Source organism: Pleurodeles waltl, chromosome 8, assembly GCF_031143425.1.
Source record: "Pleurodeles waltl isolate 20211129_DDA chromosome 8, aPleWal1.hap1.20221129, whole genome shotgun sequence".
In the NCBI taxonomy this organism is placed as follows: Eukaryota; Metazoa; Chordata; class Amphibia; order Caudata; family Salamandridae; genus Pleurodeles; species Pleurodeles waltl.
Window position 1 is genome coordinate 76065180 of NC_090447.1, and position 15466 is coordinate 76080645.

The following is a 15466-nucleotide window of genomic DNA, read 5'->3' on the forward strand; positions in this document are numbered from 1 at the left end:
TTGTCTCTTAAGTTTGGTCCTTTTTTATAAAATGACTGTGAGATGTTACTAAATTGAGAGGCCTAGTGCCTCTGAGCTTTGTGTACAATTGAATGTGATTTTGTATTACACCGGAGGATCCCATCTCGAGGATGGGGAATGATTCAAGCATGTGAATCTATGAAAGTGTCCAATACTGGAGAACTACAGTTACAGATAAGTAAATTGTTTCTTTCCGCAGATATAAGATTGGGCGTCAGTCTACTGACTTCTTCCTGATGAGAAAGAAATGGGACTAGCATCCCATTCCCTTCTGAGACTTCAGAACCCTTTCTATTGCCTCCTTTTTATCATAAGAGAAACCTCCATAAGTAACTGTTTTAGATGTGGAAGGGGCGGTCCTTTGGGTGGGACATCTTGTGGCTTGTTGACGAATCTGAGAGTATGTCCCCAGGCTATGACATCTAGAACCCACTTGTCCGTTGTTATATAGGAACACTGATGTAGAAATTGTGAAATTCAACCTCCCAAAAGATCTGATTGAGTGAATGGGGTAGCCAGCACTGGTGTAAGGTCATTGTTTCCTTGTAGTGTTTTGCCCTCTGGCAGGTTGCTTCCCTCTTGTTGGCTGTTTGTATGTTGTCAATGTCGAGTGTCTGTACTGCTGGGCGTACTGGGAACAATATTGCCCTTGATTTGCTTGATAGTGTTGCCTATAGGGTTGAAATCCTCCTCGACAGGAAAAAGTGCTTCTGCCCCTGGCCCCTGGCCCCTGGAAAGGGCTGCCTCTTAGTTTGTAATGTTCCCAATGATCTAGCAGTATCTGTATTGGTCTTGATGGCTTGAACGCATCATTGATGTGTTTTCCAAACAATGATTCGCCAGCGTAAGGCATGTATAAAATTTTGCTCTGTACCTCTAGTCTAAAGGATGAAGCTTTTAACCAGGCTTACCTTTGGAGTACAGCTCCTCCAGCCAACTGCCTAAATCCCATTGAGGAGATATCGATGGTGCAGTCTATTATCTCCGCCCCGGCTCCCTCCCTCCTGGAGAATCTTTCTGGCTTCTTCTTTAGATTCATCTGGCAGAACAGCTATAAACTGTGACATGACCGACCCCATTTCTCTGTCAAATCTTGCTAGAACTGCCAGGGAATTAGCTGGATGCACTAGGAGTCCTGCCATACTTCAGAATCGCTTCCCAATGGAATCAAGGTGGCGTCCGCCTCCATCTGGTGGTGTAGTGATAGGTTTAGAGGGGTTATTGGAGTCACTTTGAGCCACATGACTAATAACGGAGTCTGGCTTGGGATGACCCACTAGGCACGCTGGCACTTTGTATTCAGTCTGGTCATGATTGCTGGGATAGTGGCTGGATTTTTCATAGTGCGAATACCCTCTTGCCAGATGAAATTTATTATAGGAATTGACTTTACCGACTTTTTAATTGGCTCCTTAAAATCGAATAAGAAGCAGTCTGTCTGCTTGGTGGTTAAGGACAATTGGAATCTCTTCGCCGCATGTTCCATTATATTATCAAAACCACCTATATCATCTGGTGGTGAGTTTACTAGAAGTGGTAGAGGTAGACGTGGTGGTTGTACAATGTAATCATTCCACTCTGTTGACGCTTGAACCCTTATTTCACCTTCTTCTTCTTGATTCCCTTCTGAGGTGTCAGGGCCATCTGCTGGTGGATCTGCCAATGGTAGCGCTGATAAAAGGGGCACTGATGCAGTGTGGTAGGACGAGTGTGTGGCATTTGATGTGGTGACCTTATGGGTTTTTGAAGGTGCGATGGAGGCGCAGATAGAAAAGGTTCAGGAAAACGTTTGTAGCGTTTGAAGATTGAATATCAAGTCTTGTGGCATTTGGATTGTTTGCTCCTGGTGACCTTGTGGAGAATAGACCTGATATTGTTCTTGTGTGTGCTCACCTATATATAAATCGTCCTAATAATCTAATAATAGTGGTTGTCATCCTCCTCATCATCTTGGTACTTGATCTGCAATTCTGAAGGGCTGTGAGCCACTCTGAAAGGCCTTTCATCATCTGAGTCCTCATTTAAAAGATTAGTTGGTGGGAATGGAGCAATGTTGCTCTGTGACATGTGTTCCGAAAGTAAAACCTCCTCTGGAGATACTCTAGTGAATGACATGCTTGATGTAGGCATTAAAGGTGTTGGAGGCGTCTTTAGTGTTTGTGTCAATGGTGAATTACATGGTTTTGTCATTGATCTTGTTTTCTTTACTTTGTCCCAAGTAACAGCAATTTTTATTGAGAAATCACTATTGATGGTGTGGTCGTCGTCGGTGGTGATAACCACAAGACTAGCCTCCCCTCCCTGTCCTTTAGGGTTTTCTAAGAGAATGTATGACAGATCTTACAGTCCTTAACTTTATGCTCTGGATAGAGGCAGTAAATACGCTCTTTATGAGGGTCCTCTGATTGTAACCACAGGTCTTAGATGGCTTAAATAGAACCTTTTTTTTATATTCTGACGTCCCCTGAGAATTCTAGATTAAAACAAGATGAAATTGAAATCTAACCTGAGAAACATCCTCTTGAAAATAGCTGTCCTGAAGAGAAAACTGAGTAGAGCTCATGGAGACTCCCATTACACAACATGCAGTAAAAAATCTGAAGAACTGGAGCCTCTGTGGGGAGGGTTGTAAAGGGTGCTGTTGCCTGTTTTGTCAGTGGAAACCTTTGGTCCTTTTTTAGAAAGGACATAGATAGGCTATTAAACTGAACTTTGCATTCCCTTTAAAAGCCTATTATACTAATTTATACAGCTTACTATGATACTGTGGGACTCCCACATCAACGACAGGGAATGATTTAAGCATGTGAATCTATGAAAGATCCAATCTTGGAGAACAGTAGTGCCCCATGTAACCCCCACACCTCCAACATCCCCGAAACCAAAGAAAACGCAATGAAATGAAACTATATGCATGTGCGGTGTGATCAAAGTGGTAGCAAACCTATGCTAGTTGGAAATGAGAACATCACGCGATTCCAAGCAGTCTGATAGGGGGATCTGGCCTGGAGACACCCCAGAAACCATCAGGGTTGGAAAAGGTGTAGCACCCTTTTATTTTAGAACGTGCACATATGAAAGAGGTGACATACTGGTTGAGAAAATAGTTGAGATAGACTCTCCTTGGAAAAGAATAGGTAATATATTCCCTGCCTTTGTAAAAAAGTAGCTGATGCCATAAAAGGTAAAGTGAATGTCAATCAGATCCTGAAGGAGCCTTTAAGTGGCAATTTCAAAATTATATTTTCTGAGGGCACTATCTATCTTCATATTTAATCCTTTATTATTTTGTTTAAAAAAAAAAAAAGAAATTAAAATGGAACTTCCTTAGCCAAAGGCTTCCTGTGTTACAGTTAAATTTTAAAAAACATGGATCATGATGACTTTTCTATGTGAAATTATTAGAAAACTGAGAAACGTCTCATATCAAATGTGTGCTGGGAACTTGTACATAGAGAGAGCTATGGTAATGTTCATGAGAATATCAGAAGCAAATGGCACCTTTAAGCTTTTGTTACCTTGCTTCTAAATTGGTTCAGCAATTAGGAAGATCACTGCCTACTTAGCTGCCAATTTCTAAGAAACAACAGCCCACGCTTTTATCTTATCTCACTTGAACTACTGTAATTTATTTTATATGTGTCTTTCTTCTCACTTAGTGTCCCGGCTGAAGCACATACAAAATACACCTGGCTTCAACAAACACATCCAGCTCTCTAATCATCTTCGCTCTCTCCTTTGGCTTCCTGTCTTTCAAGACAACAAATTTAAAGCAGTATGTCTGTGTAACAAAGCATTGAGCAAGAAGTCACCCAGATACATGACAAAACTTTTTACCTTGTATTCCCCCCCTTCAAGGCTCCCTTTCTTAATTCTGCTAACCTTTTCGCTATACTTAGGTTTTGCAAATCTAGACTAGGTGAGCAAGCTTTATCAGTTGCAACTGCCAAACTCCAAGGCATTATTTCCCACACAACCTTCAGCAAACTTCTTAAAATTCTCCTTTCTGCAGAATATATATTTTTTTAATTAAGCGCCACTACACTGTTTTCTTCTGTAACCGTTGCACTTTAAAAAATGTCTTCATTATGGAGTGTGGCTTTGATGCCAGATAAGAGGAAAGGTGGGCAGTGACCTCCATTAAGAAGCAGAGCATCTCCACTTATCTGCACCGCACACAGGAAGTATTTCCGTACCTCATTGAATGCCCTCACACCTCTGAAGCATGCCTGCATTGAGAGGTTTCCTTTTTACCGTGGTTTTGCTTCTCTTTGAGGATGCATTTTCTCGTGCAGGAGCTGACATTTTGTTTTCTGTGTTGCCACACTTTCTTCATATGAGATGAAGCGGTGCAATAATTTGACAAGATGCAATGGAGTTTTGCTTTCTTTGTAATATTGTATGGCATGGACCAATGAGATTAGTACTTTGTGAGAGAATATTTAGTTGAATCTTCAAGAACAACAAATCAATTTTTTGATTTGTATCTTTTGTTCTTCAATAACAACCTCATTTATGGGGCCATGTGGCAACTTCTCCTATTAAAAATGCCTGGAATGGTGCTAATCTGGAACTTGTGCCGTTTTTCAAGTGAGGCTTTGGGGGATGTTCTTGTGACATAACTCTCAAAGATGTGGACATTTCTAGCTGCTCCTGTGAGATTTGTGTATTCTACTATTCATAGCCATATTCTACTCTTTGAACAATGCCACTGTTGAGGTTATGCTGTTCTTTCACTGTAAGTGCAGTGTATGTTTCCATGTCATGAGTCAATCAAATAATAGTATATTCAAATCTTCTGGCCGTAATTTTATTTCTTTCCTCTCTGTCACTTCTGGTACCTCACTGTTTATTCATTAATATTTTGGAAAATAGTATGGTTGAAGTGGAGAAACACATTAGAACAGTTCGAGATGGTGCTGTGAAAATTCTAATGCTAGAACAGGAAATCATGAAGCTTCGATAACCTGTTGAAGAGTTGGAAAAAGAAATTGTCAATATAAACCTTCCCTTTTATGGCTTATGAGAAGGAGCTGAAGGCCCAAACCATCTAAACTGTTTAATAAAAATATAACCCAGGTCACCTGGGGATCTCCTATTTACCTCGTAATATTCAATAAAGAGCTCATTGCTTGGCAAAGCCAAATTGACATTCCTCAAGACATGTGACAACATTATGTTGTTTCTTAAGTTCACAGATGTACTTTATTTATTTCACAAGATGTATCAAATGCAAATTATGCTAAGCGCAAAGACATTTTGGCATGAGATCTCTTATGAGACTACTGAATGTCAAATACAGTATAATCTATCCTTATCCAGTATTGGATCTTTAATAGATTCACATGCTTGAATCATAAACCCCCGTCGTTGAAGTGGGAGTCCCACGGTACTTTAGAAAAGCAGTAAGTGACAAATAACCATAGGCTATAGTGGTAGCAAACTTAAACATTGAAGAACATTAAAAAAAGAACCAAATTTGACCTGTGACCAATCAGGCACTAACACTTCCCAGAGAGGCTCCTTCCCTCAGATATTCTACTGCACATTATAGTTGACGATTGTATCGACCAGGACTACCACAGCAACCATCTCCACTGTCTTGTCGACGAGACCTTTGTCGACAATAACATCGTCAGTGTCGGTTCTAAAAACTCCAATCTCGTCAGTGCGGGTGAGTGAGACCATAGATTTAACTTCATTAAAAAAGAAAAGGCTTTCATCGATGGAATCGTCGGCGAGATCTCCCGCGCCGTCGACAAAGACAGCATCGGAGAAACCCTCATCAACAATGACATCACTGGCAAGAACGTAGTTGACGGAAACAGCAACAAAGTTGCATCCTCAAGATACATCCTCTAGTAAAGTAACTATATTACTACTTAGCCATTTGCTGGACTGTGAAGAGTCTGAAGACGAAGGTCCATTTGGAGGCGCAGATAGTCGATCACAATTGCACGTCAAACACCAGGATGACGACGATGAGTATGAACATCAGGAATATGAGTCCTATTATATCACAGGCATTACTACGAGCCAATGCAACATCAACCACTGCATGATACAGCGCACATGCCTGCATCCTTAATTCAGGACAGTTCATGCTTCAAGACTAGAAAAGGAGATTTCCAGTTTTAGCTGCAGAACAGACGCAACAGTCACAACAGCTACAATCTTCCTCTCCGGCTACTCCAAGAACCATGCCTCCACCTCCGGCACACCTACGTCTACAATTGCTGCTCTACCCAGATAAGACGTGACCTCTTAGAGGATGAAAGGGAAGAGGGAGAGATCCTCAACACCCTTGTGATCAGTGGGAAAATTATTTGCCCCCTACGACATCACCACCACCTCCTCATCCATTGGATGATGGATTTCCTAATCTGATGGACAGGGCCAACACACACTTCCATTTGCCAACATCTGTCTCTCCTTCTGAATGTTTTCTCCATGATTTTAAGGAGCAAGCAAGAAAACTGTTGAGGGTAATTCCCATTACAGATTTCATCTGGAGTGAAGGTTTAAAGTTTATGAAAAACCCAGTCACGGTCCCGCCAGTGCCACCCAAACTCGACAAAAAATATAAGGCTATGGACGACTCTCCAGCCTGTTTGACAGGGAACCCAAAATCAGACTCTGTCGTATTTCAAGCTGCCCAAAGACTCTCTAAAAATCCATCTGCTCCCACTTCAGCCCCCCCAGATGTGGTCTGACATGAGTGCTTTCATCAACCGTATCCCAGAAGATAAACAATCTGACACACGCAAAATACTACAGGAGGGTGAGCGCACCTCTGCAGAGGTGATCGATTGCGTACAGGACATAGCCTCCACGGGCTTTAGACACTTAGCGGGAGCAGCAGTTTTGCGCCACCAAGATTGGTTAAAGGCAACCTCATTCAGACCTGAAGTTCAATTCAGAATTCTAGATGTGGCCTATGATGGCGAAACCCCTTTTGGGTAACACATAGACGACGCCTTGCTAGCCATCAAGACGGACACAGAGACTGCTCGCTCTTTGGGTGCTTTACAATACAAGAGGCAGCCCTTTCGGGGAGTCAGAGGTAGAGGTTTCTCTTCTTTTACCTACCATAGACAGTACCAACAGTCCAAATACAGGCCAACCTATCACCAGTTTTACCGGCAGCCGTCTGCAGCAGCTTACATCAAACAAGGCGGCAGAAGGAAACAGCCTCCCAGACTCGGGAAGCAAGCCGTAAACAATGATCTTCAATGGGTACCAGCTACACTTCTTTACTTCCCACAAATCAATCAAGTGGGCACAAATATCTCAAATTATCTACAGAATTGGGAGCAAATAACATCAGACAAGTGGGTGTTGGATACAGTGACTCATGGTCATATGCTAGAATTTTTGCAGAAACCACCAAACCACCATCCAGTGAAAACGCATTCTTTTAATCTTCACTTACTAAAAGCAAGAAGTGTTTCAAATGTTCACCAAGGGCGTGATAGAAGAGGTTCCCATTCAGTAGAGAGGTCTAGGCTTCTACTCTCGGTTCTTCCTAATACGAAAGAAGTCAGGAGAATGGAGACGATACTAGATCTCAGACAATTAAACAAATTCCTGCACAAACAATCCTTCTGTATGACCACCTTGTCTGATATCCTCCATCTTCTCAACAGTGGAGATTACATGACATCAATGGTTCTTGAAGATGCCTATTTCCATAACCCCATGCATCCCAGGCATCGCAAATACCTTTGCTTCACCGTAGCCGGCACCCATTATCAATTCAAGGTTCTCCCTTTCAGGTTGAAGTCAGCACCAAGAATTTTCACAGAGTGTCTTGCACCAGTGGTGGCTACTCTATGCAACAAAGGTTTTCAAATTTTCCTAAACTAAGACGACTGGCTGATAAAAGCTCCAACTTTGCAACAGGCCTCCAATGCTACCAACGCCTGCCTAGCCTTATTTAACAGTCTAGGTCTGAATATAAACCATCAGAAATCATCCACTATGTCAGCACGCAATATGGTCTTTTTGGGTGCAAAACGCAACACAGACAGAAAGAAGGCTCATCTTTAAATAGCAAGACAACAAAAGCTTTCCAACCTTGCACTCACAATCTCAGAAAGAAAGTTTGTTTCTGTGAGGACATTCAAGTCGCTTTTAGGAATGATTTCCTCTTCAATCAACCTGGTTCATCCAGCAAGACTAAAGATGAGACCATTACCGGAGGAACTACAGCTTCAATGGACATAGTCTCAAGGGTCCTTCGAATATTTGATCAAATTCACAGCAAGAATGATACAAACCCTGCAGTGGTGGTCTCAAACCAGTCATATATCTCAGGGTAATTTTCCTGACTCCAATGCCAGATTTCATCATCACAACAGACGCTGGTCTGGAAGGCTGGGGAGGTAATTTGCAAAACATGTGCATGCAAGGCAAATGATCCGATTCTCAGAAGAAAATGCACATAAATCTTTTGGAGCTGAAAGCAATTTCTCTTGCTCTGAAAGCTTTCCTCCCTCGGATTTCAGGATTTTCGGTATTGATCCATAAGTACAACACAACAAGCGTGTATTATGTCAACAAACAGGGAGGAACATGATCTCTCTGCCTCTCCAAAGAAGCCCAACCTCTCTGGGAATAGCTCACTCTTCACAAAATATCTCTGAGAGCTGAACACATACCGGGTATCAACAAAGTCCTTGCAGACTCACTTAGCAGGATAGACAGTTGTCACGAACGAGAGCTCAATAAGAAGGAAGTAGACAAGATCTTTTGATGCTGGGGACAACCATCCCTGGACCTTTTTGCCACAAATGAGAACGCCAAATGCCACATGTAAGCAAGTTGATTCCCGGGGCCGTGTGGGAATGCTCTTTCAATGTGATGGTCTGGGATCTTTGCATACGTTTTTCCACTCTTCCCATTGATCTTCAGACTTCTCAAGAAGATGAAACCAGAGGGCTGCAGGCTCATACTCATAACACCCAGATGGCCCAGGCAGTATTGGTACATGGAGCTCATTCTCCTGTTGGTGGCCAATCCCATACGGCTTTCCAGCAAGCAGAACCTACTGAGGAAGAGCCAAGGGCAGATAATTCGTCTGGAACCAGCCTCTCTCCAATTGCATGTACGGCACCCGAGTTCTATGAGTTCAAGAGATAAACATCGACCAAGAACGCAGAGTAATTCTTTCCAGGGCATGGGCAGAGAGTACAAACAAGACTTACAGGCTCAAGTGGCGAAGATTTAGTATTTGATGCCGCCAAAACAATGTGCACCCTTTGGATGCTCTACCAAAGCAAATTATATCATACCTCCTTGCTCTATCCAAGACCGGACTTGGGAATGCCTCAATTACGTTTCACCTGGCAGCAATATCCTCATATAGATGTTCTATAAATACACCTTCACTAGGTTCATCCAGGCTCATAAAATAGTTTAGGAACGGAATGTTTCGCAGTTTTCCTCCAGTGCGACCACCTCCTCCTCAATGGCATCTAAATATTGTCCTTTCTCAATTAATGAAAGCACCTTTTGAGCCATAAACAGAGCAGATCTGAAGTTTCTCACATAGAAAGTGGCAACTCTCCTTGCACTTACTTCCACTAGGAGAGTCAGTGACATAGAGGCATTTACCACCAAGGAGTCGTTTCTAACTTTCTTGAATGCTTTTGTTCTTCTCAAAACGAACCCAAGACATAGTCCCAAGGTGCCTTCATCGTTTCACTTAAACAAACCGGTTATATTGAGGACTTTCTTTCCAAAGCTATCGACCGTAGCCGAAAAAACTCTTCACACGGTGGATATCAAATGATGTTTGAAATTCTATCTACAACAAACCAAACCTTTCCATAGGACAGACCAACTACTAGGAGTCACTAAAGCAACAATAGCTCGACGGATTGTATCCACCATTCAGTTTTGTCATACAAAGGCTGGAAAACCGCTAACCAACCGACCTAAGCACACTGTACGAGAGCAATCTTAACCTTTGCTGCTCTGTTTCAAGGCATCGCCTTAGACAAGATATGCCAAGCTGCAACGTGGAAGACTACCCATTCTTTCGCACAGCATTACTGTTTAGAAGCGGCACAACGCAGTGATTCAGTTGTGGGACAAGCTGTTCTGCGTCATCTATTTCAATAAGGGGAGCCTCGTTAGAATTTAACTTACTTTCATTTATTCTTCATGCATATGTGTTTACTGTGCTTTACAATTGCTTATAATCTTGTGCAATTATTATTTATATATATACACACACACACACACACATATTTGTACAATTCTTTTATTAGTAGGATTATTTATATGAACCAATATGCCTGCTCCCACCATCCACTATGGACATTCCAGCTATTTTGAGTACTGCTGACTATTCAGATTCAAGCATGTGAATCTATGAAAGATCCAATACCGGATAAGAAAACAAGTTACTTACCCTACAGTTAATTACAGTTATCCAGTATTGGTATCTTTCTTAGATTCACATGCGACACACCCTCCTCCCCGGTGAGGCTCACCTTCCTTTGCAATGTATACTCTTCACTGTAGTGCTTGAAAATCTGAGGGAAGGAGCCTCTCTGGGGAGTGTTCAGGAGGGTGCTAATGCCTGATTAGTCATAGGTCAAATTAGGTTCTTTTTTCAAAAGAACATGGATAGGCTGTATGTTTAAGTTTGCTAGCATTATAGCCTATGGTTATGTGCCACTTACTGCTATTCTAAGGTACAGTGGGACTCCCACTTCGATGACTGGGATGAATCAAGCATGTGAATCTATGAACAATACCAATACGGGATAACTGTAGTTACAGGTAAGTAACTTGTTTTCTTGTGTATGTCAATTAACATATGAGGGTATTACTAAATCTTTTGATAACCCTGTCGAGCTGAGAGGTTATCTTCAAAGTATTTCCCGTAGCAGGATTGACAACTCTTGGTTTAGAATTTGATGTTCTTCCTTGTTAACTGTGTGCCTGCAGTCTATAGCTGTGTGTTTCTCTTTCCTGCCTTGTCATGTTGCTGGCACACATTATCCCATTTTTATGGATTTTTCTCTCAGATCTGGGTGCTGTTCGTTGATGTGTTATTTTTTAAAATCTTGATTTGATACACTGTTTGTCTTAGTATAGTTCTTACTCTAGTTTTCCTTGACTGCGGTTCTGCCAAGTTATACTTTTTTTTTATTTTTATCTTAGTACATCTCTTAAGTACATTGTTATTGCCTCCTCTTTGTCTTCCTTACAGATTATCATCCTTATTCTATGCTTCTGTGTTGAATATATAATTTTGTTTCCTGGAATGTCCGTGAGCTTTGAAAGCCCATGAAAACATAAAAGGTGCTTTCTCATTTGTTCAGAATTAATGCAGAAAGTGCATTTATATAAGAAACACATTTCAATGAAGCTCTATCTTTTGGAGTTGCAGACCGTTTGCTTGTCGCTGAACGTCTGTCTGCCACCCATGAAAAGAAGGCTGATTCATGTTCTTAAGGACGAATCCACCGCCATGTGGTACTGCAACAAGTAGGGTGGGATCAGGTATTGGGTTCTGTACTTGGAGGCTAAGCACCTCTGGAACTGGCTGAGCCGTCAGAGCAGTTCCCTGGTCATCAATCACCTGGCTGGACATTTAAATAACAGGGTGGACAACACAGCCTCAGACGACTAGTGGATCACAAATGCCAGTTACTCCTAAAGGTGGAGCAGGGCATCTTCTAGTAATGGGGAAAACCCTCTTGAAATCCCTTTGCCACCACCGAGAAGGCTCTCTGTGTGCTGGAGTTTCTAGCAAGGGTCTTCCCCAGTGGAGCTCGGGACTCCAGTATGCCTTTCTGTCTCTACCTCTCCTGCCTCCATTTCTGAAGATCAGGAATAACCAGGCCCAGTCATCCTAGTGGCTCAGGACTGGGATAGGAGAGTGTGGTAGCTTGAACTTCTAGACAGGAGCATCTGCCCTCTCATCATGCTTCCGTCCGTTTCAAAAGGATCTTCTACTGCAGCAGCAGGGCAAAGTCCTGCATCTGGGCAATATACACTTCCTTGCGTGGAGATGGAGTGGCGACAGTTGACTACTTTTGACCGCCTTCCTAAAGTTGTCATTCTAGCGGCCAGGAGTTCATCTAAAAAACTTGTTTACGCTGCTGGCAGGGATAGGTTCATTGCCCGGTATAGTTCCAACCCTACAGACCCAATGCAAGCTCAGTTGTCGGACGTTTAGCATTTTGTGCTGTCCTTAGCCCAGCAAGGCCTTGCTGTGGGCACTGTAAAAGGTTATTTGTAAGCCTTTTTGTCTTTGCTGGACCAACTATCCTTGTTTGAATCATCTCTTGTGGAGTGTTTTCTTAAATGTTTAATTTCTATGTTCCCACCCAAACTTCTTCTGATTCAGCAATTGGATCTTAATTTAATCTCAGAATCCTTATGTGTACTCCACTTAAGCCAGTGCACTGCAGTCCTCTGTTTCTCCTGACTTAAAATAAAAAAATAAAATCTCATTGTGTCGCATGAGTGAACTGCAGACTGTCTGTTCGGCCTCCATACACCACACCTTTGCACCGGACAAACTGATGTTAAGGACCAGAGCTGCATTTCTCACCTCTTGATGGAGAAGGATTGACTTCACTGCTTGGACTCCAAAGAAAACCTTGCGTTTCTACATTGACCATACGGGGGACCATCGGATGGACAATCAGCTCTTTGTGGGTTCTCTAGGGCAAACAAGGATACAGGAGTGCAGAAAAGGACCATATCATTGTGCACAGTCATGTATATGAAGGTCTGAAAAGCACTGGCACAGAAGCGGCCTCTGGAGCGTCTGAGAGATCATTTGACCAGAGCCAAAGCTGCTACAACTGGCACTGGCATGCGAACTACATGTTCTGGATATCTGTAAGACCGCAATGTGGGCATCAACTCACATGTTCACAAAGTGCTACTGACTTGATAGCGATCTCTGACAGGAGCCCATTTGGTCTTCCAGGACTTTTGGGTTTAAGCCATTACACAGACCCACCAAAGCCATTATACAGACCCACCAACTTGGGAGGTACTGTTCTGGCATCTGTTGACAAGGTGAGGAATCTACAATTAGAAGTATCCATAAGAAGACCACATTCATTAACTTTGGTAAAGCTCTTTCTGAGGGATACTCTCTCTAACTTTAGATTCCTCATCACCCTCCAACCTCCCGTCCTATGGAATGGTCTATTTTCCATTTCAAAAGGTTTCAGTCAAGGAGTCTGCACACTCTCACATTTGATCTGTTGTTTAGATCCATGTCTGACAGCATGGACAGAGTTAAGAAAGCAATTTACAACAGCACACAGGGGTGGAGCTTATATCCAGTTTCAATGTCACTTCCAGAGTGGGCCGAAGCCGCTGTGAATTCTGAGCAAACCACCTGCTGGCACTCGGGAGCAATGCTGAGAAAAAGCTCTGGGTCAAGTCTGACACCTGAACTCACAAGGGGAGGAATCTGCAATTAGATAAGAGTTTCTACTGAAAAGAGTGTTACCAAAGTAACTTTTTATTATGGCACGAGGACTTCTCATTATATGGAGTTCTCAAGAAGGAGTGGGGTGGACACCCTAAAATGTCTATCTTGAGAACAGTGATGACTCCCCACAAAATGGCAGTTTTAGAAGTGATAGAGACTCTTCAACATGTCAACCCTCAGGTACATAGGGCAACATTGAGAAGCAGTTCTGCAAAGTAAAGAAGCCAGATACCCATAAGTACTAAATCCACACTTATTAAGAATAGGCAGAAACATAGTTCAGATTCCTCTACTTCTCATATTGCTAAACTGACATAACTTATCAAATTCAAGTTGCACCGGTAAATGTGCAAATGAACCAGAACAACAGAAATTCCTACAATAATACTGTCATAACAAAATATGTCTTATATTAGTACCTTTTTGGCCCAAAAGTTTAGCTCCTTGTTCACAAGTTGGATGAGCTCAGAATGACAAAAGGGGAGAAAGTAAACAATTTCATTGATCCTTCCAAGAAACTCATCCCTCCGGAAGTGAGCCTACAAAGAAGAGAAAAATGTAAGAGTCAGCATATGATTTGCTAGGTCTGCAACTGCTCTCCAAATTCAAACTGAAGAAAATAAGTTACTTACCTGTAACTGTAGTTCTCCAGTATTGGAATCTTTCATAGATTCACGTGCTTGAATCATTCCCCGTCGTCGAGATGGGAGTCCCCGGTATAATTTACACAAGTAATGTCAGGATATATTAACAGAGAAAAAAGGCCTTAGGCCTCTTCAATTTAACAGTCTATCAAAATCATTTTGTGAAAAGGACCAAACCTGAGCCTCCACCAATCAGGCGACAGCACCCTTCAGAACCCTCCTGAGAGAAGCTCCAGCACCTCAGATTTTCCAAGCACAAGTGCGTAGAATATATTAGACAGAGAAAGAAAGAAAGAGGTGAAGTGAGCTTCTCCGGGGAGGCGGGTGGGTCGCATGTGAATCTATGAAAGATTCCAATACTGGAGAACTACAGTTACAGGTAAGTAACTTAGGGCCAGATGTAGGAAACAATTTGCGAGTCGCAAATGGCAAAAAATGCCGTTTGCGAGTCGCAAATGTGAGTTTCCAATGCAGAAATGCATTTTGCGAGTCGGGACCGACTCGCAAAATGCATTTCCGAATCGCAAATAGGAAGGGGTGTTCCCTTCCTATTTGCGATTCGCAGTGGTATGCAATACCATTTGTGTCGCAGTTACCATCCACTTGAAGTGGATGGTAACCCACTCGCAAATTGGAAGGGGTCCCCATCTGACCCCTTCCCCTTTGTGAATGGACCACAAATTATTTTTTCAGGGCAGGTAGTGGTCCAAGGGACCACTACCTGCCCTGAAAAAATACCGAAACTAAAGGTTTCGTTTTTTTTTTTAAGTGCAGCTCGTTTTCCTTTAAGGAAAACGGGCTACACTTAAAAAAAAAAAAGAAAAACTGCTTTATTTATAAGCAGTCACAAACATGGAGGTCTGCTGACTACAGCAGGCCTCCATGTTTGCGAGTGCCCATAGTCGCTATGAGGCCGCAATTTGCGACCCACCTCATTAATATTAATGAGGTTGGTCTTTGCGACCCCATACCGACTCGCAGACGGTGTCTGAAACACCGTTCTGCATACCAAATAGCGAGTTGCAATTTGCGAGTCGGAAGGACTCGCAAATTGCAACTCGCTATTTGGTTTTTTGCTACATCTGGCCCTTATTTTCTTACTCCAGTATTGGAACTTTCATAGATTCACATGCTTGAATCAGAGTAGAGAGCAGTAGCTATGCATATTGTAATATGACAACATCTTTAATGGAAAAACACTTTGACACACAAATCCTTACTATCATCCTGCATATATATATATGCAACTATATAAGTATACACCTATATATATATATATATATATATATCTATAAATATATATACATGTACAGATACATGACGAAAT

General features: G+C 42.2%; 1 protein-coding gene across 1 annotated transcript in view; it reads right to left on the reverse strand.

Moving 5' to 3' along the window:
* The window catches only part of CLPB (ClpB family mitochondrial disaggregase), a 1103838-nt gene that overhangs the window by 125639 nt on the left and 962733 nt on the right, over positions 1 to 15466 (reverse strand). Inside the window, exon 14 of the mRNA XM_069203766.1 lies at positions 13915 to 14034. Within this exon, the coding sequence (XP_069059867.1) occupies positions 13915 to 14034 (120 nt within the window). The remainder of the gene's footprint in view (positions 1 to 13914; positions 14035 to 15466) is intronic.